This window comes from Ursus americanus, chromosome 31 (assembly GCF_024610735.1).
Source record: "Ursus americanus isolate L20-20 chromosome 31, mUrsAme1.1.p, whole genome shotgun sequence".
NCBI lineage: Eukaryota > Metazoa > Chordata > Mammalia > Carnivora > Ursidae > Ursus > Ursus americanus.
The window spans coordinates 34,073,524-34,101,084 of NC_142157.1; the positions used below are offsets into that span (position 1 = coordinate 34,073,524).

The 27,561-nt window shown below is 46.4% G+C and overlaps 1 protein-coding gene across 1 annotated transcript in view; it reads left to right on the forward strand.

The window, feature by feature from the left end:
* The first annotated feature begins 20,664 nt into the window (after positions 1 to 20,664).
* Positions 20,665 to 27,561, forward strand: part of PITRM1 (pitrilysin metallopeptidase 1) — a 42,076-nt gene continuing 35,179 nt past the window's right edge. Inside the window, exons 1-6 of the mRNA XM_045812970.2 lie at positions 20,665 to 20,779; positions 23,140 to 23,239; positions 25,147 to 25,253; positions 25,571 to 25,722; positions 26,291 to 26,405; positions 26,480 to 26,576. Coding sequence (XP_045668926.1) covers positions 20,727 to 20,779; positions 23,140 to 23,239; positions 25,147 to 25,253; positions 25,571 to 25,722; positions 26,291 to 26,405; positions 26,480 to 26,576 — 624 coding nt within the window. The 5' untranslated portion in view covers positions 20,665 to 20,726. The remainder of the gene's footprint in view (positions 20,780 to 23,139; positions 23,240 to 25,146; positions 25,254 to 25,570; positions 25,723 to 26,290; positions 26,406 to 26,479; positions 26,577 to 27,561) is intronic.

A 27,561-nucleotide genomic window follows, 5' to 3' on the forward strand; every position in this document is an offset into this window, starting at 1 on the left:
ACTTCCTGAATGCCTGGTGGCCAGGTCCCAGCCCCCATTCCACAGCCCCAGGCTCCGGCCAGGCGCTCCTCCTTCTGGATTCTGGCCAGAATTTCCCAAAAGCATCTCCTTTACCAGATGTGTGGAGTCACCCGGGATGTGCTAGGCGCCATAAGACGTGAACAAGATGGGCCTAGCCGTAACTTCATGGAACTTTCCACCAGGGTAGGGAAAACAGACAAGGGAACTGGCAGATTTGCCAGCAGTGGTCAGTGCTGCTGAGGGCCCCTCCCATGGTTGGAGTGGTCTGCCCGGACCAAAGCCACCTGGGACACCTGTGGTTCCGGCACTGCCCGGGTCCAGTCGGTTCCGGCCCATCTCTGAGGGGAGAGAAGGCCTGGGGTAGGCAGACCAGGACCATTTCACAGCCAAGGACTATTTCCAGCCAATACCAGAGACATGGCTGCTAGACCCATGAGACCAAACTACCGTCTTCCCCAACCAGGGGGAGTCCTCGGGGCACGTGCCTGGGGCGCGGCAACCTCTGAGCGTGTGGGGAGGATTACGGAGCCCAGGCCCAGCAGGGAGCGTCAGTTGTGTGCCCTAAAAACACGCCTTAAAAGATGAAATTTCAACACCAGGCAGCCGTGGTACCCTAGAATAATGTGTTCCACTTTGGGTCTGATTGGGCATCCCAGCTTTGGTCTGGGACTGTTTTTAGCAAACATTTCTCTAAACTTCCAATTAAAATCTCTTTTCAAACGAGTTCACATAAACTTCCTGCTTCTTGCCACCTGTTCTCTCGAGATGGTTCTCCTGAATCAGGCAACATTTCCTCCAGGAAGGCATGAAATATATAGGAAGGATGCAATTTTGATCCTCCCAGATATTATTCTTTTTTAAAAAAGTTTTCTTTTTTTATTTACTTGACAGAGAGAGAGCACGCACAAGCAGGGGGATCAGCAGAGGGAGAGGGAGAAGCAGACTCCCCGCTGAGCAGGGAGCCCAACACGGGACTCAATCCCAGGACCCTGAGATCATGACCTGAGCCCAAGGCAGACGCTTAACTGACTGAGCCACCCAGGGGTCCCCTCCCAGATATTATTCTGATAGGCAAACATAAAACAATCAATGAGTACGTATGGAGAGCCGACGACATGCATCGACTATACAGCACATTTGACCGGACCTTGCATAGAGAAGCAGCTGGCTGCGTGAGAGTCAAATTAATATGACCGAGGGTCCAACAGATGCCCCTTCACTTCGTACAGGAAATATATGCGTACTTTAAACAAAAATAAATAAGCTTTTTGAAGCACAGTTGATTCCTGTTTTGAAAGAAGTAAAATCTTGAGGCACCTGGGTGGCTTAGTCAGTGAAGCATCTGCCTTTGGCTCAGGTCACAATCCTGGGGTCCTGGGATCAAGTCCGCCCGGCTTTCCTGCTCAGCGGGGAGTCTGCTTCTGCCTAGCCCTCTGCCCCTCCCCCTGCTCATGTGCTCGCCCTCAAATAAATAAATAAATCTTAAAAGGAAGGAAGGAAGGAAGGAAGGAAGGAAGGAAGGAAGGAAGGAAAACCTGCCACCACAGGCATGTTCTGTCTGCACATGGAATAGAATTCAGTTTAGAAACAGGGGTGTGGATAGTACATATCCACATGGATTTGAGTAGAAGGGGTGATCTTGTCCTAAGGGGATTGATTTTTATTTTTAAATTTGGAGGAATGCTGCTGAGGGAAAACGAGATAGTAGTCATAACAGGCTAACAGAAATTGGAAGTGTTGTTAGAGATTCCATTTTCTGCTGTAATAAGGATAAAACCTGGAGATGGAAATTGTCAGTGTTTTCATTAACAGGCAGTCCTTAAGTACCAAAATGTTAACTCTATTGAATTGTAATCACCTAATATTCAATTCTTGTTACAATCCTCCAAACCAGTCTCCCAGGAGGGCTTTTGCAAGTTTGATTTTGCAAAACAGTTTGCAATTCACCAAAATATATTCAGCACAAAATCCAATCATATTAATGTAAGTGCCTGAAATGAACAACCTGCCACTAAGGGGGAAGCGAACAGAGAAATGAGTCCCATGTTCCTGCCACCTCCTGCCAGCCCAACGAGGAGCTGCCACCACCTGGTGGAGGCGTGCAGGCCTCACTTTTGCCTGCAAGCATGGCTCAACTCACTTCTGCGATTTCTGTTGGAATATTTTCTCCCAGAAATGCTTGCAATTGGAGGATCTTTCCTAAAAGGAAATATGTCTTATATTAGAAAAGCCAGGATCTTTGTAGGGTAATTCGGGGCTATTTTTAATATTTGGAGTTATATTGTGAATCTCCTATGAAGAAGTTCTAAGAGATAAACCGATACTCAGCATTTCTGACAACAGAAGGGCAGAAGGGAAGGCAGGGCAGGAAGGGACGCAGTCTGTGGAATGGAGTGCAGTGGAGCGGAGCAGTGCATGGCCACGGAGCATCACAGTGCAGAATAATATTTGGGGGCACAGAAATTTCAGCAGGAAGGAGTGTGTGAAAAACCCAGGTCTCAGATCATAGCGCTAAGTATGACCGTATCTATATAGACATGTACACAGGGGAAAAAATAGAAGTAAAAACACCAAACATTGGTAGGGGCGGAGAAAGGGCTCAGGGCTTAGGGAGTCGGTCAGGGATGGCATCATAGGTGAGTCAAGTCCTATAAGCAGTGGGGCAGGAAGCATGGTGGCCTGGGATAAGATCATCCTGGGGGAAAAGAACAGCAAGCATACGGCCCTGAGTGTCGTGTGCCCATGGCCTAGGATACTGACCTACCTGTAAAGTTCTCTGGGAGTCCCTAGGCAGCACTAAGAAGTCGGAACACAGATGGTGGTTTCAACCTGTCAATCAGCCGACAAAAACCACGGTCTCATTCAATAAAGAGACAGGACCCCAGACAGCGAGCTCCCCACATGGAAAAGTCACACCTTCAGCTTCTCCTCCCAGTTCCCGATTTCCCTTCACTTCCACGGATGTGGGGCTGCTAGGCTGATGTGAGGCGGGGGCAGGAGCACGGATAAACCTGAGTCACATCTCACCTTGGGTTGGGAAGATAGACGTGCTCATTACTGCGAGGCTGATGCAGCCACAGCCATGAAGTCTGCTGCGAAATTCTCAAGCTAACACGTGAGTGTCCTGATCAATTTCCCACAGCACACACGGGGGACCTCAAAGATGCTATGAGAGCCACGGCGGAGGAGGGGCAGCGTTTCCAGGAGCAAAGTAGTTGGTCCGAAAGGACAGGAGAAAGCAACCAGGTCAGAAAATCGACAAATGAATTTCGACTTTGTATCTGCAGGAGTTTGGGTTGTCAACCTTAAAGCTGCAAAGACCCCAGAGTAGAGAGAGCCTCAGACAAGACTAAGTGCAGAGCACAGAGAATGCAGGAGTCCTGCTCGGCTCTCTGCCCGAGTCATCTGGGGGGCCGAAGCCAAGAATGGAGTATCTTTCCTTAGAGTCCCCAAAAAAGTTCTAGAAAAAGGAGTTTGTAATGACGTGGCCCGAGTGGCTCGTTTAATTGCCTGCCCCCGCTCCTGTGGCTGCAGGGATAAAACGCTGGGATGCAGGCCTGGGGCAAGGCGACAATGAACTCCGGGGACTCCAGGACCGGGGGCTGCGGGGACGAGGTGGCGGGACTCACACCCAGAGCGCACGGAAGACGGGAAGCTGCGGAACGCGAGGAGCAGGACAGCGGACGCGCACTTCGGGCTCCAAGTGCAGGGCTTCTCGGTCAGGAGCCCTGGCTCTGTGCGTGTATTTATAGGTTGTCCAGGATCAAAGCTCCCAGTCTTTGGGAAACTCCCATTTGCGGCTCACTCTTTTACAGCAACAATTGCTTTGTCTCATGTATCCTTTTGACAATGCCACCCAGGCAGCATGAAGTGCTGGTGCGTTGGAATAACTGTCAGGAAAGCAATTTCTGTAAAAATAAATTAACCGGGTGAAGGACGCCTGTTCTCAAAGCGGACTCCTTGCCAAGGAGACGGTGGAAGTTAAAGGCAAGAGCGCCATCTAGTGGCTGCACTGCTCACGCGGTTGCTGGGGGCTGACCGAAGATTTGGGGATGCAGCTCTATTTAGGGGAACACACCTTTATCAGCCAGAGGAAATAGGGTGACCAAAGAGTGGGTGTTATTCTGTACCTTCAAATATAAGCTGAGACCTAACTGCAAACAATGAGAGAATTCATCGAAGGGATAGAGGTACAGAAACTACTTTTGTTTTGTTGTGTCCGTGATAGATGGAGCCCTGCTCCTGGCTTGCCTGGGAAGCTAAAATCTCTGCACGTGCCCGGTGATGTCTGCACTGCCCTAGTTCAGTGATTCCAACAGGTGCGTTTCCGTTCACAATCACAGAACCCAATACCGCCACCACCGGTTTGGCTCTAACAGCCAACGACGTCAGTCTTGGTAACATAAGAGGCTGTAGAAAGGGCAAGTCCCGCAAAGTTATCATTTTATGGTATGATATGACACGAGCTCATCTTAAAACGTTAAAATCCACTACCCTAGGAAAGACGTATATTTTAGGATGACGTACTGATGTAATAAAAATGGGTGAGAAGTAAAGTAAGAGAATAGTTTTCTTGGGTTGGAGGGGAGGGGACACTCTGTAGACACAACATTGTTCTTGTCACATTCTAAAATATTACAAAATACACAAATGTACATGATGATGGGTATTTGTACAAGAGAGGTCTAACCATCTAGTCCATTCCTCAGCAGTATTTTTGTTGTGTCTGATGTGAAACCAGGTCTGAGCTGCTTCAGGAGACAAGCAGACAGAGGTCTCTTTCCTTTGATGTTTACGGGTTTTGAAGAAAAGAGTGGTACTTGCGTAAAAGTTGGAGTTCTTCCTACCGTGTCATCATTGCTGTCCAACACATTCCTAGAATAACAGAAGGTTAGAACAGAAAGAGACTTTGGAGGTCTGCTGGAACCTCTTTATTTTGTAGAAAATGAATCTGAAGCCCAGAGAGGTTATGCGCATTTCCCGAAGCCACACAGCTAAGCAGGAACCAGGCCTCAACTCCAAACCCAGCGCCCATTGAAGCACACTTGGCTGCCACCTTCTGAATACAGTTCAAGATCGGAATCATGCCCATGGCCTTGTTCTGCGTGACCTTGTCAGCCTTCAGTTGACGCTTGCAAAATGCCTGCCAAAAGCCTGGGAAAGGTCAGTTTGCCTGTGAAATCAGAGACGGGATGGATGCTATTCATGGAACAACTTCATTTTGTCCAGGAACCAAGCAGAGTTGATGGTGCACAGAAAAGACTTCGTTTCCTTGTGAAATGTTTCATTAAGTTATTTCCACCGCACAGATCCACGGAAGTCCAACCGCTTATATCAGGGTTTTATGTGAACTGTTGTCTATCAACAATCACAAGATATATTTCAATATTCATGATGGAACCGTGATGGAAATCCGACTTCAGGAAAGAGGAAATACAGTCTGTCATATTCAATATTCAAGGAAAGTACAATAAAATGATACTGAATGGAAAGATCCAGGTAATCTGTGATCCATCTAGACCTGCCATTTACATTTTTAAAAACATTAGGCTAAACATTTCGTTATTAAAGGCACTCAAAGTTTCCTCGAGGAGAGAGCATTAGTGATTTGCATTGCCTGTACTTTGAAAGACCTTCAACTTTCATTCAAAGTGAGGGTGATCTAAGCTCCTTGCGCCCTTGACTGACTCAGCACTGACCTTTGATAATCGCTTCAACTTGCCTGTGTTGGTCGAAGGAATAGATGCGCTCAGGCTTGATTATGAGTATGCGTGAGAGGCAAGGAAGAGATTGGATCTCAGAGGAATTTTTTTTTAATTTAAAGATTTTACTTATTTATTTGACAGAAAGAGAGCGCGCGCGCACAAATGGGGAGAAGCAGACTCCCCGCTGAGCAAGGAGTGCGATGTGGGGCTTGATCCAGGACCCTGAGATCATGACCTGAGCCAAAGGCAGATGCTTAACCGACTGAGCCACCCAGGGCCCCCCCCCAGAGGAATTTTTAAAAATCCTAAGAGGGTCAGTTTGTGTGGGAGTCAACGACATTATCATCCAAGGCCGCTCCAAGATCCCACAAGGAGGGACCCTGGGACCCCACTCCCCATTAACATATTTTAGCTACTCTGTATTCTGCACACTCCCCTCACTTCCTACTGGCTTGGCCGTTCTTTGATCTCCAGCATAATCATTAGGAGAGGGCTTCCCGTAGGCTCAGCTGATGACATCAATTACTCACATCTGAGTGGAGACTTGGGCACTGAATCACGTCACAGACCCAAGGCCAGCCTGTGAAGGGACTGTCATTGGCTGAGGGGCCCATTTCTAAATCAGGCTGGGCCGAAGGATCTGGGCTTGGCACTCATATTGTCGCTGACAGACACTGGCCGCCCTAGCAATGGTGGCCATTTTCTCGAGGGGCTGTCACTACCTCGGGCACTGTGACTGACTGGTCTCATACGTGTGCTGATTAAAGGAAACGCGTTGCCCGTTCTTTCTGCAAATGCAAGAACAAGCCTCACTGAACAGCATCTTGGGAAGGGTATGGCTTACCTGGTCTGTTCGCTGAGCACCAGTTGGGGGCCTTGTTGCTCAACCAGTATCTCTAAAGTTCAAAAGTGGGGCGCCTGGGTGGCACAGCGGTGAAGCGTCTGCCTTCGGCTCAGGGCGTGATCCCGGCGTTCTGGGATCGAGCCCCACATCAGGCTCCTCCGCTGGGAGCCTGCTTCTTCCTCTCCCACTCCCCCTGCTTGTGTTCCCTCTCTCGCTGGCTGTCTCTATCTCTGTCGAATAAATAAATAAAATCTTTAAAAAAATAAATAAAGTTCAAAAGTATTTTTGTAGTAATATGTTAAGGGACGTGTAGCCAAGAACTGACCATACTCAGAGAGCACTGGCCTTTGCGCCTGGCCTCCTGGAAGGTCATCTCTAAGCCCCTGGAATGTCCTGCCTGATGGGAGTGTCCCTGTTTACCTGGGGCTGGGACCACACTGACTGTCGACACCGTCTACAGTGTCGTTTATGGTGGGGGCTGTGGGACATGTGGCAGCAGCTCAAGCTCAAGAGGGTCTGGAGACAAACGGTCAGACAGGCGGGCAGTCAGTCATGACAGAATCCTAATAGAAACTCCGAACACCCACGCTCGCGAGGCTTCCAGGTTGGCAAAACTCCATGTGTACCGCCACACGTCACTGCCGGGAGGAGCCAGTGCTGCCCACAGTCGCACGGGACAGGACAGCTGGGGGCTCTGTGCGGGCGTGTCCTGGTCACGGCTCCCCAGCCCCCCTTGCCCTGGCTGACTTTCCTCTCTGTTACTCTGTTGTTACAAACCACAACTGTGAGTAAAACAGCTTTCCGTGATTCTGTGAGTCCTTCCAAGCGTTGTCAAATCTGAAAGTCTTGGGAACTTCCAAACTCTGCAAAGTGTGATTATCCTTTGTTGAACTTCTATTATTTAAATGACCAACTAAAAGAACTTCAAGCAAAATGCATGTGCAATTTAGGAAAAGGACAGGCATACACACACGTGCAAAATAAGCCATGACGGGTGCTTCTCTGGAGTTAACATTCAGCCTCGCTGGGGAAAATGCCTTCATCAGATGTTGGCCAGGGGCCAAGAGAAACATCCTTGGCCTTGCCAGCTTTTCTCAGTGCCCTTGTTCCGGCTCATTGGGAGTCCTTTTCTCTGATCCGTGTTGTTCTGTACGGACATTGCTGCTTCTTTACGTGCCTGTGTCTGCAGTCGCCGGGATAGCCAGCGTGGCTCTCAGGGATGTGCTGGAGCTGGCTTAGGCTGGTGGCAAACCACAGTCATTAGCATCTCTGCTCCCAGACGCCCACGTTGGTCCCTTGGAGTCACCTATGATGGGAGTACTTCCCAAACTACCCTTGACACAGGACCGGTTCTGTGTTTCTTTAATTTCCAATTCCAATGGATTGATTCTTCTCTAAAATACAAAAAAAAAAAAAAAGTCTTCAGAAAGATTAAAAAAATAGGAACCCTACATTTTTACTATGAGATCTAAAGACATAACATTTCTGTTAGAAAGTTATAAAAGTTTCTAAGCTTTGTAAACTCAGTTTCTAGCCTCAAGTTTTTCAGTTTCCAAGCTCCTAATTTCAGTACTTCACCCTGTAATGCTCTGGTTTTGGACTTAACTTACCATAGGCCAGACGCAGACTATTCGCGGACCGTGTCGAGCAGCAGAGAAGACCCCTCCTCGCAGCGATCTGATCGGTGCCAAAGCAGCCGAGCGTTCATGTGCCAGGGCTGCCGTGCTCCCATTCGTGAAGGTTATGCGTTCATGTTTCCCACCGTTAGAGACCAGGATTAGTGAATGAAATAAACCACGATTTTGAAACTCAGTTTCATTTCACTGAATAATTGATCACGGACGAGCAATTAAATCCTAGCGGGTTGTTCCAGTTATTTGTCTATAAACCCCGGACATTACGATCTGGAGGCTAAGTCCGTACGATGCAATGAATTAACTCTATCGGGATTCACTGAGGTAATCGTAAGGCGATTGATCAGATCACCAATTAGTCGGTCCAAATCATTTATAATGACAACCAAGACGGCTCGACAGGCGCACTGATTACATACCTATTTTCTCTGAATTGCAGCTTTATGGTCCTCTTCCACTATTCTAAGAATATGAAGATTCAGAAGGTCGCCTAAAGCCAGAATCTGTGTTAAAATGGCTCCTCCATAGCTTAGGTTGAGAAGAGAAAGCCCTGAACGAGGCATGTTAATCTGGTGGTTAGATTATCTAATACAAATGCAGTGAATAAATGCACGACAGGGAGCACGAGGATCCATTTAATGGGAATCAGTGAAGGGTGTTGCAAAGGGCTCCATCTTTATTCCTACTGGGGAAAAATTCATTAAATCAGGATGATTTTCTCACTACACCCTTCTGTAGTAGATGGTTCATGTTAACACCGTAGCTGACGTGTCAGGAAATAATTCAGAAGCCTTGAAATGCACTTTCTAAGTGGCCGCCCTCTGGAGCCGCTGAAGTTCTGGAAGACAGGTGAGAACAGCACACTCCAGACAGCTTTCCTCCTCTAGTTAGGGAGCAAATGGAGTATGACTATAACAGCGATTCGTGGGACAATGTGACTAGCACTTCGGATCCATTATCTCCTTAACTTTACACAAAATCCTGTGAGATGAGTTCTAGTATGACGAGATCCATTTTATCTTACAGAGGAGGGTAGCTTTATGCAATGAATCATGTGTCTGGAAAAGTCTACCGTAATCTGTTCTTTTGGGTTAATTGCAACTATCTCTAAAATATCAGTTTCAAATTTAAATAATTTCAGAGAGGAAAATTTTTTAACATTTATCAAAACTGTGAAGGAACAAAAAATTATAAGCAGTTGTGTTCTGTGTATATGTATTTTAAAGTGATATTTCTTTTCTTTTTTAAGATTTTATTTATTTATTTGACAGAAAGAGCGAGAGAGGGAACACAAGCAAGGGGACTGGGAGAGGGAGAAGCAGGCTTCCCGCCGAGCAGGGAGCCCGATGCGGGGCTCGATCCCAGGACCCTGGGACCATGACCTGAGCTGAAGGCAGAGGCTTAATGGCTGAGCCACCCAGGCACCCCTAAGGTGATGTTTCTTAAGTAAGGAGTAGACCCTGGAAGAAATCCATTTGGGATAATTTAGATTAGAAGAAGGCCAATTCTCATTATAGCAGTTGTAATTGGTAATAGCAGCTCTAAAGCTTTTAAAGTACCATCTCTCCTTCTATGTAAAAGAAAATATGCCAAATACTTTATATTTTCTATGAGATAGGTACCCTCTATTGTACAGGACACTGAAATTTTAAGAACTTAGGTGATGTGCTGAAGGTCAAATCGTTCATAAGTGGTGGCACTTTTCCGACTGCAAACCTGTATTCCATACAACAGTGTCCTCTCAATGTAAAGGATAATCCTAAGAAATTGGATGGGAATTACATTTTATGTATTCTGATCCAAAACAGTAGAGTCGAATGAAGACATGTTATAAGCATAAAGACAGTGAAGCAATTGGGCATGAAGACACCAGTTATCTGAAAGGCTCTTCCCTTTCTCAAAGGAAACAAGAGAGGCTGTTGGGGACGGGGAGGAAGAAGAGAAAGGAAAGAGATGGGAAATTAATCATCTCTTATGAAAAGCAAAGGGCACGGAGGTGGGGAACTGCTTGCTCTCAGCTTACCTTGGTATTTTCAGAGATGAGCAAAACCAGTCAACAACGACAGAAACCCCTGATGGCTCTCTACATGCTAGAAATGGCTCTGGGTACGGGGGGCACAAATAAAAATTATACCAAGTCCCTGCTTCAAGGGGCCCCCAGAAGAGCCGAGGAATATACTTCTTTCCCAGGAAAATGTATGCAGAAAAGCAAAAGCTGTGAGCAGCACACTTTACATTCATACAGAAAAGGAGCTGCATAGAAGCCGAGGCTTTTCTATATAATGGTTTCTGTGTATCTGTTGGAGAGCTCTCTATAGACATGGTGCACATTCCTACTCGATGTAAGTACTGAAGTCATACATACACATGAAGAAACAGTTTCAGAAGGGTGTAAAGGGAAAGATAAGTATCCTCTATCCCTCACATCCCTTTCTACCCTCAGCCATTCTGAACAGATTTTTATACTTCCAGGTGTTTTTAATTGCGGTAACAGGTATATCTGTGCCAACATTTCTATTTTTAAAAGTTGTATTTTAATAGAGGATCATACTGGTGACTCCTCAAAAAATTAAAAATAGAATGACTGCATGACCCAGCAATTCCATGTCTGGGTCTACACCCAAAGGGACTGAAAGCAGGCTCTCAAGGAGATATTTGCACGTCCGTGTTCACAGCAGCGTTATTCACAACAGCCGAAAAGTAGAAGCAGCACAGGGGTCCGTTGACAGGTAAATGGACAACTAAATGTGGTAAATGCAGACGAGATACTTTCCAGCCTTTGAAAGGAAGGACGTCCTGACACGGGCACAACATGGACGAAACTCGAGGACAGCATGCCGAGTGCAATCAGCTGGGTGCAAAAAGGAAACAAACATTGTCTGACTGCATTCACATAGGGTGCTGAGAGTAGTTGAATCCATAGAGACAGGGCGGAAGGGGGCTGCCAGGGGCAGGGAGGAAGACAGAATTACTCCTGAGTGCGTGCATGGTTTCAGTTTGGAAAGATGTGCGTTCTGTGGACGGATGGTGGCGGCGGTTACGCAGCAATGAACGTGCTTACTGCCACAGGGCTGTCGACGTAAAATTGAGTAAAATGGTAAATTTACTGTTACGTGCATTTCACCTAAATTAAGAGTTATTTTTTTAAAACAAGGATTATACTTTTCACAATTTGTTCTTTCGAGACAACACTGTTGATGGGCCATCTCATCCTGTGGCCACACATAGCCCTGCTCCTTGTTATTATAAGAGAATACTGAATGGGTTATCCCTATTTTTTAAGAACGTGCTAAAAGCAGGGGCAGGACCAGGGCCCAGCACACCAGAGTGCCCGTCCCACGACAGGGCGTTGAGAAGCCCTACGTCGGTAGAGATCGCTGGGGGCCACCAGCTCCTGACTCTGGGAACTGGGCAAAGATGGCCTAGCAGACCTGGGCGTGTGTGGGGGAAGCCCAGGGATTTGGGTCATAACCTGGAGCCACGGGGTCTGAATGTAGCATTGCAGTGGCTGCAGGAGACGGGGAGGACGGCCTCTCTGGGAGATGGGGTCAGTGAGCAGGGAGGAAGATAGAGAAACAACACCTCCTCCCTGGGCTCCAGCTGCACCATCAGCAGGGCATGCGCCTAAGGATGGCAGGCACTTCCAGCGCATTCCATGTGATGAACGTCTGTTAGACGGCACGTTGGCGCGTCTGCATTAATCACCACCCTGCACACAGAGTTCAGCCGTCTGCCGCGTCTACGCCTCTGCTGAGCTGTGCAAGGTGACCCTGCCTCTCTCGGGGAGCATGCGCTATTTTACCTTTAATTCACACCGCCGGGTGGCATGTGAGGGGGCTACTCTAGACACTGACAATTGTCACTTAAACCTTTGCCGATGGGATTGACTGAAAAGGGTTTCACGTTTTTATTTTAATTTTTATTGCCTTTGTTGTGAGTTGGAGGGTCTTTCTTTTTTTTTAATTGGTCATTTGTAATTCTGGTTTGGAAACAACTTTGCCTTTTTAAAAATTATTTGTATTTTTCTTAGAGATTTATAAAAATTGTTCGTGTGCCAAGGTCTTTTCCTGCCCTGTGATTTGCAAATTTTTTTTTTTTTTTGGTTTGTTGGTCTTTTGACTTTTTAACGATACTTTTGTTGCGTACATATTTTTAAATTTTATACTGACGAATGAACCTGGTTTTTAAAAAAATTATTTATTTATTTATTTATTTATTTATTTATTTGAGAGAGAGAGTGCATGCCCTGCTGTGCACACGATGGGGGGGGGCAGAGGGAGAGGGACAAGCAGACCCCTCACTGAGCACAAAGCCCAACAGGACCTCGATCCCACGACCTGAGCTAAAATCAAGAGTCAGACGCCCAACTGACTGAGCCACACAGGGGCCCCAAACCAGTGTTTTGTTTTGTTTTGTTTTGTTTTTAAAGGATTCTGGATTTTTATATCATACTTACAAATACTTCCTAAATTGTGTTTTAAACTTATCTTTCTTTTCTGTTTTCATGAGTTCCTTTTCTATTAAACTCATTGACCTACCTGGAATCTCTTGGCGTAAAGAATGGGTCTGTATTGAACTGATTTCTTGCAACACCATTCCTTAAAGAATCATCATTTACTCAGTGGTTTAAAATGCTTCCTTTATCATGGATGAAAATTCCGTCTGTTCTGTTGGCTGTTTCTGGACACAATATCTGGGGTCCCCGAGATCAGTCTGTCAGCTCCCTTTTAATAGCCAACTGTGCTGGTTTCCTGGGGCCACCACCACAAGCACCAGAGACCAGGGCTCAAACAGCAGACCTTTGTTGTCTCCCAGTCCTGGAGGCCGGGAGTCTGAGATCCAGGCGTGGGCAGGGCTGGTGTCTCCCAAGGCCTCTCTCCTGGGCATGCAGACGCCGTCTTTTTCCCCCCTCCCCCCATGTCCTCACATGCTCTTCCCTCTCTGCAAGTGTGTATCCTCAACTCCTCTCCTTATAGGGACACCAGTCAGAATGGATTAGGACCCATCCTAGTGACCTCATTTTACCTTAATCACCTCCATAAAAACCCCATCTCCAAATGTAGTCCCATTCTGAAGACCTGGGGGTTACTGGGAGATAGGGCTTCAACAGAGGAGTTTGGTTGAGAAACAATTCAGCTCATAACACCATCTTATAACCAGAGACAAAAGATGGTTTCAGGGTAAAGATAAAATCAGTAAGAAAATAAATGCCTGTCTGTTTCAACCATCATGACTCAGGTTATCCACCGTCTGCCTTCAAAGCTTTGCTAATGATCATAAATGGACATCCCAACATTTCATTTCTCTGGAAATGTATCAGACAGGAGCACTGATTTAGAAAGGAGTCTGTGAGTCAGAAGGTGCAAAACTCCAGAGGTCTGCTTCCGGCTTGTCCATTATGCCCAGATTTCTATGTACACGCCACACACGTATGGGGATGAATAGAAGTTAGTACTAACTGAGCACTAACATATGATGTGCGAGGTCCCTCGGGGGCCCATGCTTTTCTCTCGTCCAATTCCTGATTCTAAGTTCTCTCTCCCCTTGGATTTAGATTTAATGTTCGAGTTGAGAACTTCCCAACTTTGTGTTTTCAAACTCAGTTCCCCCAAAGACACTTTCGTTAGAAATGGGACCAGTCCTGCATTTCCCACTGCACACTAGCTGTGGGGATAACAGGGCCAGTTCTTACCCATCGTGATCCAATTCCGGCACTAATTTATTTGGCTCCTGACCTGAAAGATCCTCATTGTTTCCCCCAAGAAGTGTATTTCAACAAGGAGAGGACTCCTTTATTATCAATATTATCAATAAAGGAGTAATTTTCATGATTGATATGTCAAAAGATGTCTTAAAATGAACCACCTTTAATGATATGTCCTGTGAATTTAAAAAAGAATCGATTCAGAAGTAACAAAACAGCTTTTCTCCACAGAGCTTTATGCTGTATAAATGTGCTCTTGCCTCTGGCTTGTTTCCACTAAAAAGACATTTCACTAATGAATATTTATTTCACTGCCATGGATAATAATGCATAAAAATGCTAAATCAATGCTATCACGGGCATTCCTTCCCTTCCTCCCTCCTCTGATATGGACCCATTTGTTCTTTCTCTAACTGACAGGTATTTGTTTCAAAGCTCCAAAAAGTGATATCTGCAAATTCAATTATAATATTCATTTCCTTCTATTTCTGGCATGTCAAAATTCCTCTTTCAAACAAATAAGCCAGAATATGGTAGCATATTTTGCTGAAAAGATCAATAATTTGCCATAAAACTTCACATTTACTCTGTGAAATAGTGATTTTGATCAGTAAGTGGAACTCAGGGAAGAACCTCAGCAGGAAAGGCCAAGGGGTGTGGGTGGGGAAGGGAACAGATATCCATAGACTCCCTCTGGTTAGTATATTAACCTGACAATTTATTCTGAAGTATCAACAGCAAATTAGTAAGATACTAATTTTAACAGTATAGCATAAACATAAACATTTTATTTTGAAAGATCCTTCTAGCATTTCATAATACAGGAGTTTGACTTATTTTAACATGGTGGTGGGGCAACCTAATGGCCCCCAAGTATGTCCACATCCTAATCCCTGGAACCTGTGAATATGTTAGGGTACATGGCAAAGAGGATGTAGGTAGCAGATAGAATTAAGGTTGCCAATCACATTGATCTTAAAGAGATTAATTTGGATGAGCTGGATGGGACCCACATAATTACAAGGGTCCTTAACTAGGGCAGCAGAAGGTAGAAGCATCAGCTATAGAGAAAGGGCATCAGGAGAAAGACTGGACTGGCCATTGCTGGCTTTGAAGTTGGAAAAGGGGGCCATGAGCCAGGGAATGTGGGCGGCCTCCCAAAGCTGGAAAGGCAAGAAAGCATATTCTCCCTGGAGTCTCCAGGTCTCCAGAGGAAGCACAGCACTTCGCACTTGTTTTAACCCAGTGAGATCCATACTTCTGCCGTCTGGAACTGAGAGGAAATTAACTCACGTTGTTCTAAGTCAGAAAATGTGTAGTAATTTGTTGTAACATCAATAGGAAATAAATACAAACACGTCACATTGTTTATTCATTCCCTGTTTGGGGAAAGTCCGATGTGTCCCCTTCTGCAGGAAGGCTTCTCTGAGCCATCATTTGCCGGCAGAATCTTTGCCTTTGTCTTCCCAGAGGGCACTGCATGTGACGACACAGTAATTCCCCACTTATTTTTCTGCAGCTTATGCTAGACCGAAAGTTCCTTGAAAGTGGGGACTATGTCTTTAATCTCTGCCTGAAGAGCTAGTTTCTAAACTTTTACCCAAATTTTGGCCACAGCTAAGCGGCTTATCCTAGGAATCCAATAAATATTTAGCCAACCAGAATGATTATGGGCCCATTGCACTCCTGCCTGAAAACCAGCTACAAACGTATTATAAAGTGTTTTCAGTTTTATAAAATGACTTGTCATATGAAAAATGTAACCCATGACCACAGAGCAGATAAAGGGTCAAACAAAGAGCCTGGACCTGAATATTGTAATCAGCGCACTGAGCTGTGGGTTAGTTACACCAGCTATGAAGTCATTCACAAGGAAACTGTAGCATTTGGGTTGCAGATAAAACATCAGAAACATACAAGGATTAGAATGTGAGCAATGGCTAGCCTTGGAAAAAAACATTCGAAGAAAATAATCTTGGGCTTTGGAAGTCCCCAGGGTTTGTCTTCGCTTTATCCTTTCTACTTGATGATGACACCCTGTCCTCATAGCCTTCCACCCACTACTCAATAAAAGTCATTCCCTTCTGTGTGAATTAGGTGAATGCGTATTTGCATTTTAAGCATTTTGCTCAATTTGGAACACAAGTCTGTCTCCTGCTAAAGTATTTCAGGCAGCAGTAAATACGTGTGAAGGACAAGATGCTGGTGGAGATCCTTTCTCTGCCTGGGCTCCAACCCTAAATTTGCACCTTGGGGGGGGGGGTCCAGTCTAACGATTTATTCTGCAGTCACTTTAATCCCAAGGATTTCTCTGTTACAGGAAGCAGAAACAAAATTCAAATCATGTGTATTAAAAGCATAAGTGAGAAAAGTAAAACTTTTAACCCCTTTGAAGAAATATAATGTCATTATGGCCTTAGGGTAGGTGCAGACAGATTTGAACCAGCAATTAAATTTTTCCCATATAAATTACAAGACTCATTGAGTCTGTTCTCCAGTGACCTACTTCTAGGTGCCTATTCCTGGCTTTCTTTATATTCCTTTAGACTCTTTGACTCTCTCGGTGCTAATATTAACACACTGTCTTATTTCCTATAGCTTTTTATAGACTTATAAAAGTCCTTAATAATAGGACTTGTCTTCATATCTGCTAAAATAAGTTTCCCACATTGTCCTTCTTCAAAATTGCTTTGCCTGTTCTTGAATCTTTTCTCCTTTGTCTGTATTTTAGGATCATTTTGTGCTTCTAATCTGTTCGGGATTTTTATTGGAATTGCATTGCTTTTTTTCTTTTTTTTTTTTTGCAAAGAAATGACATCTTTATCATACCATGTTTCTTATCTATGAATATAGACTGTCTTACCATCTATTTAGTCTTCATAAACTTCATTCATTAAAATATTATGTTAGATCCATAATTAAAATCTCCTTTCAACTTGTTTCACTCAAATGGGAGTATATTTTTTCCCACTCAATGAGAGTTTCAGCCCACATCTAGCTTTTTTCTTACTAATTTGTGTTGTATATGTATGAAAAATAATGCATATCACTATTTTTACTATCTGTGTAATATTTACCTATATGAATGTTTTATATTTTATTTAAGAAAACTCTTCTTGGTAGTCTTTGATGTTGCTCAATATTTGCTATAGTTGAAAATGCTGCAGAGAACATTGTTCGTTATACATCATTGTGCCCTTGTGAGAATAGACCTGTAGGGTAATTCTCATGAAGTGAAATTTCTGCTGAAAGAGTACACTCACTTAAAATTTGTATAAATAGTGCCACAGTGTTTTCCAAAAGGTAAATACACAGAGAGTAGCACACAGTCCTCAGAGCGTAAGAGTACCTGTTCTCCGTAACTTCACTAGCTCCACTAGCTTTAGATTTTATCAAACCATTACATCTGATAGATAAAATAATATCCCATTGTTATTTTAATGTACTTTTTCTTCAGTTATGATTCATCCTGGATTTTTTCACACATGTATGTATTAAGTTATAAGGTATTTGAAAAATTATTATTATTATTATTATTATTATATTAAAGGCATTAGGCAAGAGGAACCTCAACATCTTAGATTTTCTAAAACAACTGTTCAAAACATCTAGAGTCGGGGCGCCTGGGTAGCACAGTGGTTAAGCGTCTGCCTTCGGCTCAGGGCGTGATCCCGGCGTTATGGGATCGAGCCCCACATCAGGCTCCTCCGCTATGAGCCTGCTTCTTCCTCTCCCACTCCCCCTGCTTGTGTTCCCTCTCTCGCTGGCTGTCTCTATCTCTGTCAAATAAATAAATAAAATCTTAAAAAAAAAATCTGGAGTCAAACTACATTCACGTGAAGAGCTTACCTCCATCAAAGGTGGATGTCAGACAACATACCTAGAAGCAGAAATAAAACAAAAATCTGTCAAGTTAATGTGAATTTCTTAATGGGTCCTTTTAAGCAGACAGAAAAAATAAAGCTGAAGGCTGGAGTCGATGCTGTGCCAATGTCACAATTGAGACCCGAGATAACACAACTATGGAATCTTAGGGTTAAAAGTCGGCTTGCAGAAAATCACGGGCCCATTCGTATGAGTTCAACAGAAGATGAAAGTCTTTTATTCAAACTCAAGGTGGCAGAGTTCAGGTGACACACAATACATTTTTGTTGAATGAAAAACAATGAAGGAGCACTGGCGCCCTAGGTTTTAGCATGGAGATTTCTCCTTATTCCATGTTATTAGCAGTGTTTGTTGACATTTTTTACATTTCTATAATTTCATAATTTTAAAGTTGGAGGCACTGAGCTAATCCCTTATCTTGCATTTCCAACAATCATCACTTGTGGTTTATGATACACTCAGGAATAAAGGATTTCCAAATGGTACGCATTATGTCAATGACATCAATCCTGGGAAACCACACACTTTGTGTTTTTCCTTTGGGAGGTGACAGAACCCTGACTTTTTCATTAGTTGGCTGGGGCGGCCATCACAAAGTACCACAAGCTGGATGGTTTAGAACAACAGAAATTCATTGTCTCATAGTTCTGGAGGCCAGAAGTCCTAGATCGAGGTGTGGGCAGATTGGTTCGTTCTGACGGGGCATCTTCTCCATGCTTCTGGTGTACCAGCAATCCTCGGTGCTCTTTGGGGTATAGAAATATCCCCCTGATCTTTGCATTCATCTTTACATGGCCTCCTGTATGTGCTAGAGGGTCCAAATATCCCCTCTCTGTAAGGACACTGCTCATTTCCTAATGACTTCGTTCTAATTGCATTACCTCTATGAAGACCTTACTTTCAAATGAGGTCACAACATATCTTTCTGGGGAGAGGTAACCCAATCCGTAACCCTCAAATATTCACTCGACTGCTTTTCTACATCCCAAACAGCACCATTCTGATCAAGGCTCATCCTACTAAAACAGCGTTTCATTATGACATTGGATGTGTTTTTGAAACATAGGATATTGCATAGACGATTTTTAACTTTTAACTTCCACATTGCAATGATTTTTAATATACATCAAGATTACACACGTGTGAAATTATACTGGGTGCTAGTCAAAATATTTATTTATAAATTCTGTGTGTGTGTGGGTAGCTGTCAATGAGGTTGTGTGCTGTGGGAACATACCAGTAAATGGCAATTACTGGATTTATATAGCATCTATCCTTCAGAGAGATCAAAATACTCTAACTTCCGGTGCTCATTTCTCTAAACACTCTCAGTAGGGTTAATAACACCCAACTGTGTCTGCAGGATCACAGAGATGCTGTGGTGACTCAGTAACTTTATCACCCAGATCCCCCAAGGAGGAGAGGTTTCTGCACGGGGTGTGTTTGTATTAGTGGCTTCTTATCATCACCTCTGTTCTGGTTCAGCTGGTTTCTCCTCTGGATAAAGAGATACTCAGTTACCTGCAGAATCTATGGTACCGTGAAGAGTTTTTTGGAGACTTTTGGTGGCTTGTCAATGCAATATTACGCTCTCCATTGCTGCCATAGCATTTACATAATCAGACAGATGGCACCTGTCTACTTAGAGAAGGCTTTCTTTAGAGCCCAGAAGCAGAGGCAGGGAGATTTGAGACCATCTGCACGTGAGGGCCAGGGAGAAAGAGAAGAGAGGAGGCCATGGCCCTGAGAATCTGCAGACAGACATGGGGCTGGACTTCTCCCCACCGCTCCAGGGCCCAGGTGTGGTTAATCCCAGATGCCCTTCCACCCCACAGCCGCAGTGCAGGCCCACACGCATGATCTGCCCTCCTGGAGCCTGTCTTTGCGGTTCAAGGAGGGCACATGGTTACTTTGGACAACTTAGAAGTGCGGAGTCTTCCCAGACACGAGATGCAGGTGGGGAAAGCGGTGAGTCAAAACACGCTTGCAGGTGCTTTGAGCTGTCCTGCGGTTCCCTGGGGACATTCTGAGCGGGACCATTCTTAAGGAGGCTGACATCATGGTATCCTGACCCTGGAAACCATCTGGTGCTGTCCTCGGACCATTTCCACAAAGCCCCGTAGGCAGGGGCTGAGGCACCTGGTGGGCCCCCAGCTGGACGTCTTTTACTCTCACTTAACTACCGAAGAACTGCAGATAGAGCTGTGAGCACGCGCAGGTCAGGCTCACGACCTCCTCCAGGAGACCAATGCCCCCACCAAGCCCTGAGGAACAGGCAGCTCACCCGGCCAGCCTGAGTCCGCTCCACACCTGTGCAACCCACTGCACCTGAGTGGGCCAGCCCTTCCCCGCACAGTCCCCGCCCCTCGCCTTCACAGTCCCGCCTACCCCCCAGTACCCGCCCCTCCCCTCCCAGTACCCCCGCCTTTTCCCAGCGCAGGGCAACCATTCGATTGCGCAGGCCCCGCCCCTCGCCTGCGCAGGCCCACCCCTAGCTTTCACGGTCCCGCCCTCCCCTGCGCAGTCCCCGACCCTTGCCCTCACAGTCCCCGCCCCTTCCCCGCGCAGGCCCACCCGCTACCGCGCACGCCCCTCCCCATGCACGCCCGGTGCTCTGGCCTCGGCGGCGCCCTCGCCGGGCTCCGCCCCTCTCCGTGCTTGCCCCTGGCTCCGAACGCAAGCCCCGCCCCCGCCTGCTCCTGCGCGGCGAGGCCCGCGACGCCCCGCCCCCTATCGTCCCGCCCGACCCGTGGCCAGCTGCCTTCGAGTCCCGCCCCGCCGCATCAGGAGCCCACCCTTTTCCTCGCCAGCCTATTGGAGAGAGCGTCACCGTGAGCGCTGACGAATGAGAGTTGCGGCCGATGCGTCACGCCCCCGCGCCGTGCGTCTGGGTAGGTAAAGCTACGACAGGGACCCTGAGCTGGTCACAAGCCATGTGGCGCTGCGGCGGGAGGGTACCGTTCTTCCTGAGGCGGCTGAGCGGCGGGTGAGACGCGGGCAGGAGCGAGAGAGGGCGGAGAGGAAGGAGGCGAGGGCGAAAGGTGGCAGGGGCGGTCCCGGCGGCGGGGAGAACGCAGGGGGTTCCAGGGTCTCGTCTCGGCCTGGCGGGGCCGCACCACAGCTCCCTGCTCTGGGGCGCCCGGACCCTGACGCCCTTCGCCCGGGGAGCCCGGACTCCGGACCGTCTCTCCCCGAGCCCAGCCCGGCGAGCCTTGCAGAGCGTGGGTGAGGGACGGCGCGGTGGGTCCCCCTCCCATCGCATCCTCCTCCAAAGGAAAGGAGTTCCTGTCCAGTTGTCAGGGTTGGGAGCGCAGCCAGGAAAGCCTGTGGGTAAAGCGGGTCCGGGCCCAAGGAGCCCCGGTGCTCCCGGGACCTTAGGCGGTCCCAGAGCGGGTGGCCTTGTGTGCAGATTGTCAGGGCTTTTGAAGTGAAAATGGTCATTGTTATGGATTTTTAACGTGTAATTAAATTAATCGCCAGCTTGTGGTTCTCATTAACGTGATTGCCCCCATGTCTTCTATTGTGAGCAGGGAGTCCTCAAGACACCTGAGGCTTCCACACGAAGTGCTTTTAGGATGCAGTGTTCTTAATAGAACTGGAGTTTCCAGAGATTGACTTTTTTTTAAGTGACTAATTTATGAAAAAAAGATAACAATCCAGCCTTGAATGATCATGCTTTATGAGTTTGTAGATAAGTTTTGTTTCATGCTAATTCACAGAACCTTGTTTATTTTATGGGGCAGTTTAGCTGTTAGTCAGGGGTGTTCGTTTTTGGGTACTCTGGTGGTGTGTTTGAATTAGGCAGCAGGGCATTCTTCACGTGTGTGGCTGGTAACAGGAAGTATATGGGGGAAAGGCCATGTTGCCTCAGGCTTTTTCTGCATTTTCAGCCTGAGCATTTGTTTTTTGGGATTGTGTTGTTGTTGGTAAATAACACCTTAAAACCCTCTATTCCATAGTTCTAGAATTAGCTAAGTTGGTAAGGAAAGAAAGGCTGATGATCGCGTATCTCCATAATGTTGCCTGATAGCGACTGAGTCTGTTTTTTCCTTTTCTGTATGTATTGTCTTCAAAAGAGATATTTTTGCGAGATATAATAATGTAGAAAATTATTTAAAGCATATAATACAGTTGAGAGGGAAAATATTTACAAATGGTGTCACCGTTACCCAGATTAAGGTTACCCCTAAATGATTGACCCTCCCTCCTCTTAGATGTGATCTCTCTCCTGGTTTATTTCCTTGCTTTTCTTTATAGGTCTATGTGTCTATATAAGATTAAGCCCCAGAAATACAGCAGCTACAGGAGTCAGTGGATCGACACCCCCCCGCCCGTCTCCCCACCAACGGGAGCTCCCCTCTGATAACATCAGTTTGTTCTCCATAGTTAAGATTCTATTTCTTGATTTGCGTGTTTTATCGCCTTTGCTCGTTTGTTTCTTATTCCACATATGAGTGGCATATGGTCTTTGTCTTTCTCTGACTTATTTCACTTAGCATAATACTGTCTAGCTCCATCCATGTTGTTGGCTTTTCTTTATATTTTTACCATCTGTACGTATTCCTGCAACACAGTGTTACCTATTTAGGATGATACCATGTCTATCCTTTGTTTTTTTTTTTTTTTTTGGTTTAGCATTATGTGACCCACAATTTCATCACGCGTGGTTGCAGTCCATCCATATTTATGACTAAGCTTATTTCAGCTATTGAATAGTCCACAGTTTATCCATTCTGATGTTGGACATCCTGGTTGGTGGAGTTTGGGACTCTTAGGAATGGTGCCGACATAAGGGGTGTGTGCTGGCACATGATTACAGGTTATCCAGGACACACATATGGAGATGAATAGTTACTAGTTTAAATGATGCCAGATGTTTTTGCAGGATCATTACTGTTTGCACACCTAGTTGCGGTTTAGGTATTCCTAGCAATGATAGATGTCTTACTTTTAGAAGTTTGGTAGATGCGTAATGGGAGTTTATTGCGATACTGTATACTGAGATGGAAAAAGTCATTTTAACAAGAGAGTTGTTTTTTACACAGGTGAGGAGAATTGGTATCATAGTTATTTGTGAGCATTTACATATAGAAGGCCTGGAACATGCAGTTATTAGTTGATACGAAGCTTTAACTGAGTAGAGGTAAAGATCATAAAATTGGAAGAACTTAACGAAAGGTTCCAGAAATCAGTTTTCTGGAATCTGTTTGTAAGATGTAAGGTTTAATTTTTATCTGAAGTGTCTTGATCATGTGAAAATGTTTTCGTGATGTCGCTGAATTACGTTAGCCACACAGTTGTCCTGCAGGAGCGTCTAACCTTGGTTCCTTTCCTCCTGTGGAGCAGGGCCAGTCCGCAAGCAAGGAGGAGGAGGGCCACCACCGCCTGTGAGAGGGCTCGGCAGCACGAGGTGGGAGAGCAGATCCACGGGTTCACCGTAAGCCAGGTGTGCATGGCCTATCTTGTTGCGCAGGCCAGACCCCAGGGGAGTTGGCGTCTCTATCCCAGGCCCTGGCTCATCCGTGTTTCACAGTAGGCTCAACTGAGCAGAGTTGGAAATGAAAGGATTTCCTGATTCTTAAATAAGGGATCCCCAGTCCCTTCCCTGAACCCGGCCCCTTGAAGCCTAATGTCTCTATTAGAAAGTAAGTCACATTGATGTTCAACCACACACGTGACTGTTCACCCCACATCTGTGCGGGTCACATTTTCCCTAGCACGTGAGTTTGCTCTACACACAAAAACTTGGTTTTTGAGCCATCTGAGTAAAGAGATTGTGGGCTTGTATGTTCACAATGTTTTTTTTCTTTTAACACAGTAATTGGAAAATATGTATTTCACATCACTGACTGGCTGTTGGCTTCACGCTGTGCGTAACACTCTTACCAGATTTAGAAGGCAGTCAGCTCACAGTCCAGAAGGATACAAGTGCAGCTGCAGCACAAGGGGGAACGTGATGAGCGTCTCAGTGGAAGTGCAGAGACCCAAGAGGAGGATGGGAGGAGAGGGTGCTCTGCTGGGTGGGGTGGGGTAGGGGGGTAATAGGGACAGGTTCAGGGAGAATGGAGGGGTGTGTACGTGGAAGACGGAGGGCTGGACGTGCCCGTGGTGGCACTTCCAGGCAGGGTTCCAGGGGGCTGGTTCGCTTGAGGGAGGGGCTCATGACACTGGGTGAGAGCATGTGTGAAGTCCCCAAAGGCCATGCAGAGGAGTTTGATGTAGAATAATGACTGTTAAGGAGAACCTCGTTCAGAGTCCTTTTTCTGTATTTTCCAAGTGTTATAGAAACTTCTGATAAAACATGATCCTTGTTTAGGGAGTAGTTCCCATGAAAGAGGTTGGGAGGCAGACAGTTCACCATTTGAACTGATTTTAAATACGTTGATCACCTCTTACAAAGTAAACTCTTAGCTATAGATAATTTAATACTTGTAAACTAAGCAGGCATTACAGACCTCTTTAAGCCATGTCGCTTGCATGGAAGGCCCCCACAACACGCTCCGGACCCCCGAGTTCTAATCTCTGCCCTGCTGGTAGCTTGCTGTGTCCACACAGACAAGTAAGCTTCACAGCCTCTGAAAAGAGGTGATAAATGGTGTGGCTGTCATAGTGATGCACCACTGTGATTGAAGGGGAGAGGCCCCTGGCATGGTTGGGCGATAGAGCACTTTCTAAGGTGCCAACAACCACAGAAACTTTTGGGAGGCTTACATAGCTAGCAGACGACCATCCTTGGGGTCAGGATGCATTTGTTTTTATTGGAGGTGATTTGGACCCTCCCCTAGGAGCAGGTAACTGGTGATACCCCAGCGCACCCCTGGGAATTCCTCAGTACTGCATAAACCAGATGAGGCACAGTTCGGTTGCAGGCTGTGGCCCAGTCCAGCATTTGCCTCCCGGCAGGGCCATTCTGAGCATTCCTCCCATGATGTGTATAAAAGGAAACCAACTGCACACATTGCAGGTGAGAGCAGGACTCCTCCAGCGCAGCCTGCTGTGAGAGATGGTGTCTGTGTCCCTGTCCGTTCCTCTGAGCCTCAGCATTTCCATCTGCAAGTGGGGGTGAGGATCCCTCCCTCACAGGGTTCCCCGGGAACTATTCAGAAAATGTCTAGCAGATAGGAAGCATGCAAAAGGAAAAGGTACCGAGGATGGTCAGGTCCATAGGTCTTACTTGGCTCGTTTGTGAGATTCAGGGTTTGAACAAGGTGGTTTCTGATGTGCCTCTGGCCCCGATGTGCCGGCTTCTTGCTGTTGCCCGGTGACACAGGCCAGGGCCTGTGGTGTAACCATACCTGTGCCGAGCGCCGTTCTGGCTGAGTGTAGCTGTTCACATATTCCTTGTTCATTCAGGTGACGGCCATCCCCGAACTGTCCCTGACCGCAGTGAAGCTCAGCCATGACAGCACAGGGGCAAAATACTTGCACTTGGCCAGAGAAGACACCAACAACTTGTTCAGGTGCGTGGGGCATCGTGAGGGCACGTTCTCGACCGTTTCCACCGAGAACGTCTGCCATACATTACGTAGTTTAAAATCCTCATTCACTCGTGTGTTGTTTTTATTGACCATGTCCTGAAAACAGAAGGAAAAGGTGAAATGAGTTTATGTCCTCAGGTGCCTGGAGTAAAAGCCCAGAGTGTGAATTGGGATTTTCTGCGTTATGTCGGAGACCGTTTTGCTGAGCGGTTGGGTGGTCAAGGGGTGACACATGCAGTCACAGCGGTAACCGTGCCGTCCCCCTGAGCCTTCCGCTTGCTTCTGTTGTCTCGCCGCAGCGTGCAGTTCCGCACCACGCCCATGGACAGCACCGGCGTCCCGCACGTGCTGGAGCACACCGTCCTGTGCGGCTCTCGCAGATACCCGTGCAGAGATCCCTTCTTTAAGATGCTCAATCGCTCGCTGTCCACTTTCATGAACGCCTTTACAGGTGAGCTGGTGTCCCGCGGTGGTACCGGACAGGGTCTCCTCGGTGTTTGGGGTGGGGGTGGTGGCAGCCCATAGGCCATTCTCTGGTCTGCTGGAAAGCTGCTGGAAATGGAATTCTTTAGGAAAGCCGCGTCGTGGCCGCATTATAAAAACTGTAGTTTTAGGGAAAAGGCATCTGACATTTTTCTGGAAAAAATCAAAATAATATTTTTTGGAAATCCTGCTATAAAATTTAAGCTCGGTGGCATATGTGAATGTGGTGGTGGTGTTTGAGTTGATTTCTAGGAACTCGGGCAGCGCGTGGGCTGCTGCTGGGCTCAGAGAAATGCCCAGGCCTCCAGTTAACCAGTGTACTCGGTCCACACCCTGCAGGTCAGGCCATCTGTGTAGGTGTGTGATGTCATGGCTCGCTGTGCCACTTCTACCTGCCCCCAGCCAGGCCTGCCCATAGTGGGACGGTGCTGGCTCTGTGCCCGGGGCTGTAAGGGCTCATGGAGGGGAGCGGGGCTGAAAGTAGTTCATTCCTGTGGGAATCTAGAATTTTAAAAAATCTTTTCGTTTATACCCAGCTAGCGATTATACTCTGTACCCATTTTCCACACAAAATCCCAAGGACTTCCAGAATCTCCTGTCTGTGTATTTGGATGCAGCCTTTTTCCCATGCTTGCGGGAACTGGATTTCTGGTACGTAATGATTAATTGATTTAGGCTTTAGAATTAGAGTCACTATCATTGTGTAATTGCTTACCGTTATTTAGGCAGGAAGGATGGCGACTAGAACATGAGAATCCGAAGGACCCCCAAACACCCTTGACCTTTAAAGGAGTCGTCTTTAATGAAATGAAGGGAGTATTTGTGAGTTGGTTTTTTGTTTTTTCCTTTTTAAAACTGTGTTACAATGATTGCTTACCGTTCCTGTGTAGAATATTGGGATGTGTAAATGGGTCTGGAAGACAGTGGACATTCTCTTATGTTGTTTGCACTTCTCACGTGGGACTTGGAGAACCAGCCGGGGGACGGTGCAGTGAGCACCAGCTGTAGGTCAGCAGAGGGCCACACTCCCGATTTTCTGGGATCCAGTGTGACAGCTAGCAGCCCTTGAGCTGTAGGGCCGCTGACATGTGGTCTGCAGGAGGTCTGTGAGATGAAAACTATTTGCATGACAGTGATCAGACCTTGTCTTTTTTTCCTCATTCTGGAGTTTCCCCAATCCTGCATTACATGTTTTGTAATAGTTTATAGGATACAGAAGCAAATAGGAGAGTCCAGCTGTCTTCGTTAAGCCAGACATTAAGGAGATTTGCGAAATGTGCAGAACAGTGCTATTCTTCTCAGTAATAGTTCTGCTTTGTTCTGAGAAAGTTTCCAAAAAATATTTGTTAACATGTACTGATGGGTTAAGATAATGAGTGAACAAGTAACTTTTTAAAAGGTCTTAGCTTTAACTTGTAACACAGAAAAATTCTGGGTACACACACACTCCTGTGTAATCAAGAAACCCACATCATCAAAGGCTCTTTGAGGGCCTCATTGATTTTTAGGAGTATAAAGGATCTTGAGACCAGGCAGTTTGAGAAACTCTCTGTTGGGCCCATCCTCCCAGCTCCTCTGACTTTGAAGTCCTGCCCTGACATGTGGGGCTACTTGATTCGGGCCTCATTTCTTCCAGCACCTTCTGGAAACTCAAGTAACAGTGGCAGCTTTTGCTCCAGAAGCCCATGGAACCCCTCCCTGCAGCTCATGGGCAGGGACTCTTCCGCATCTTTCCTTGGTCCGCACATCCCTCCCTCCCTTGGCTGTTGCTGGTGGCCCATGCACACTGCAAAGAGTTTCTCCTTCT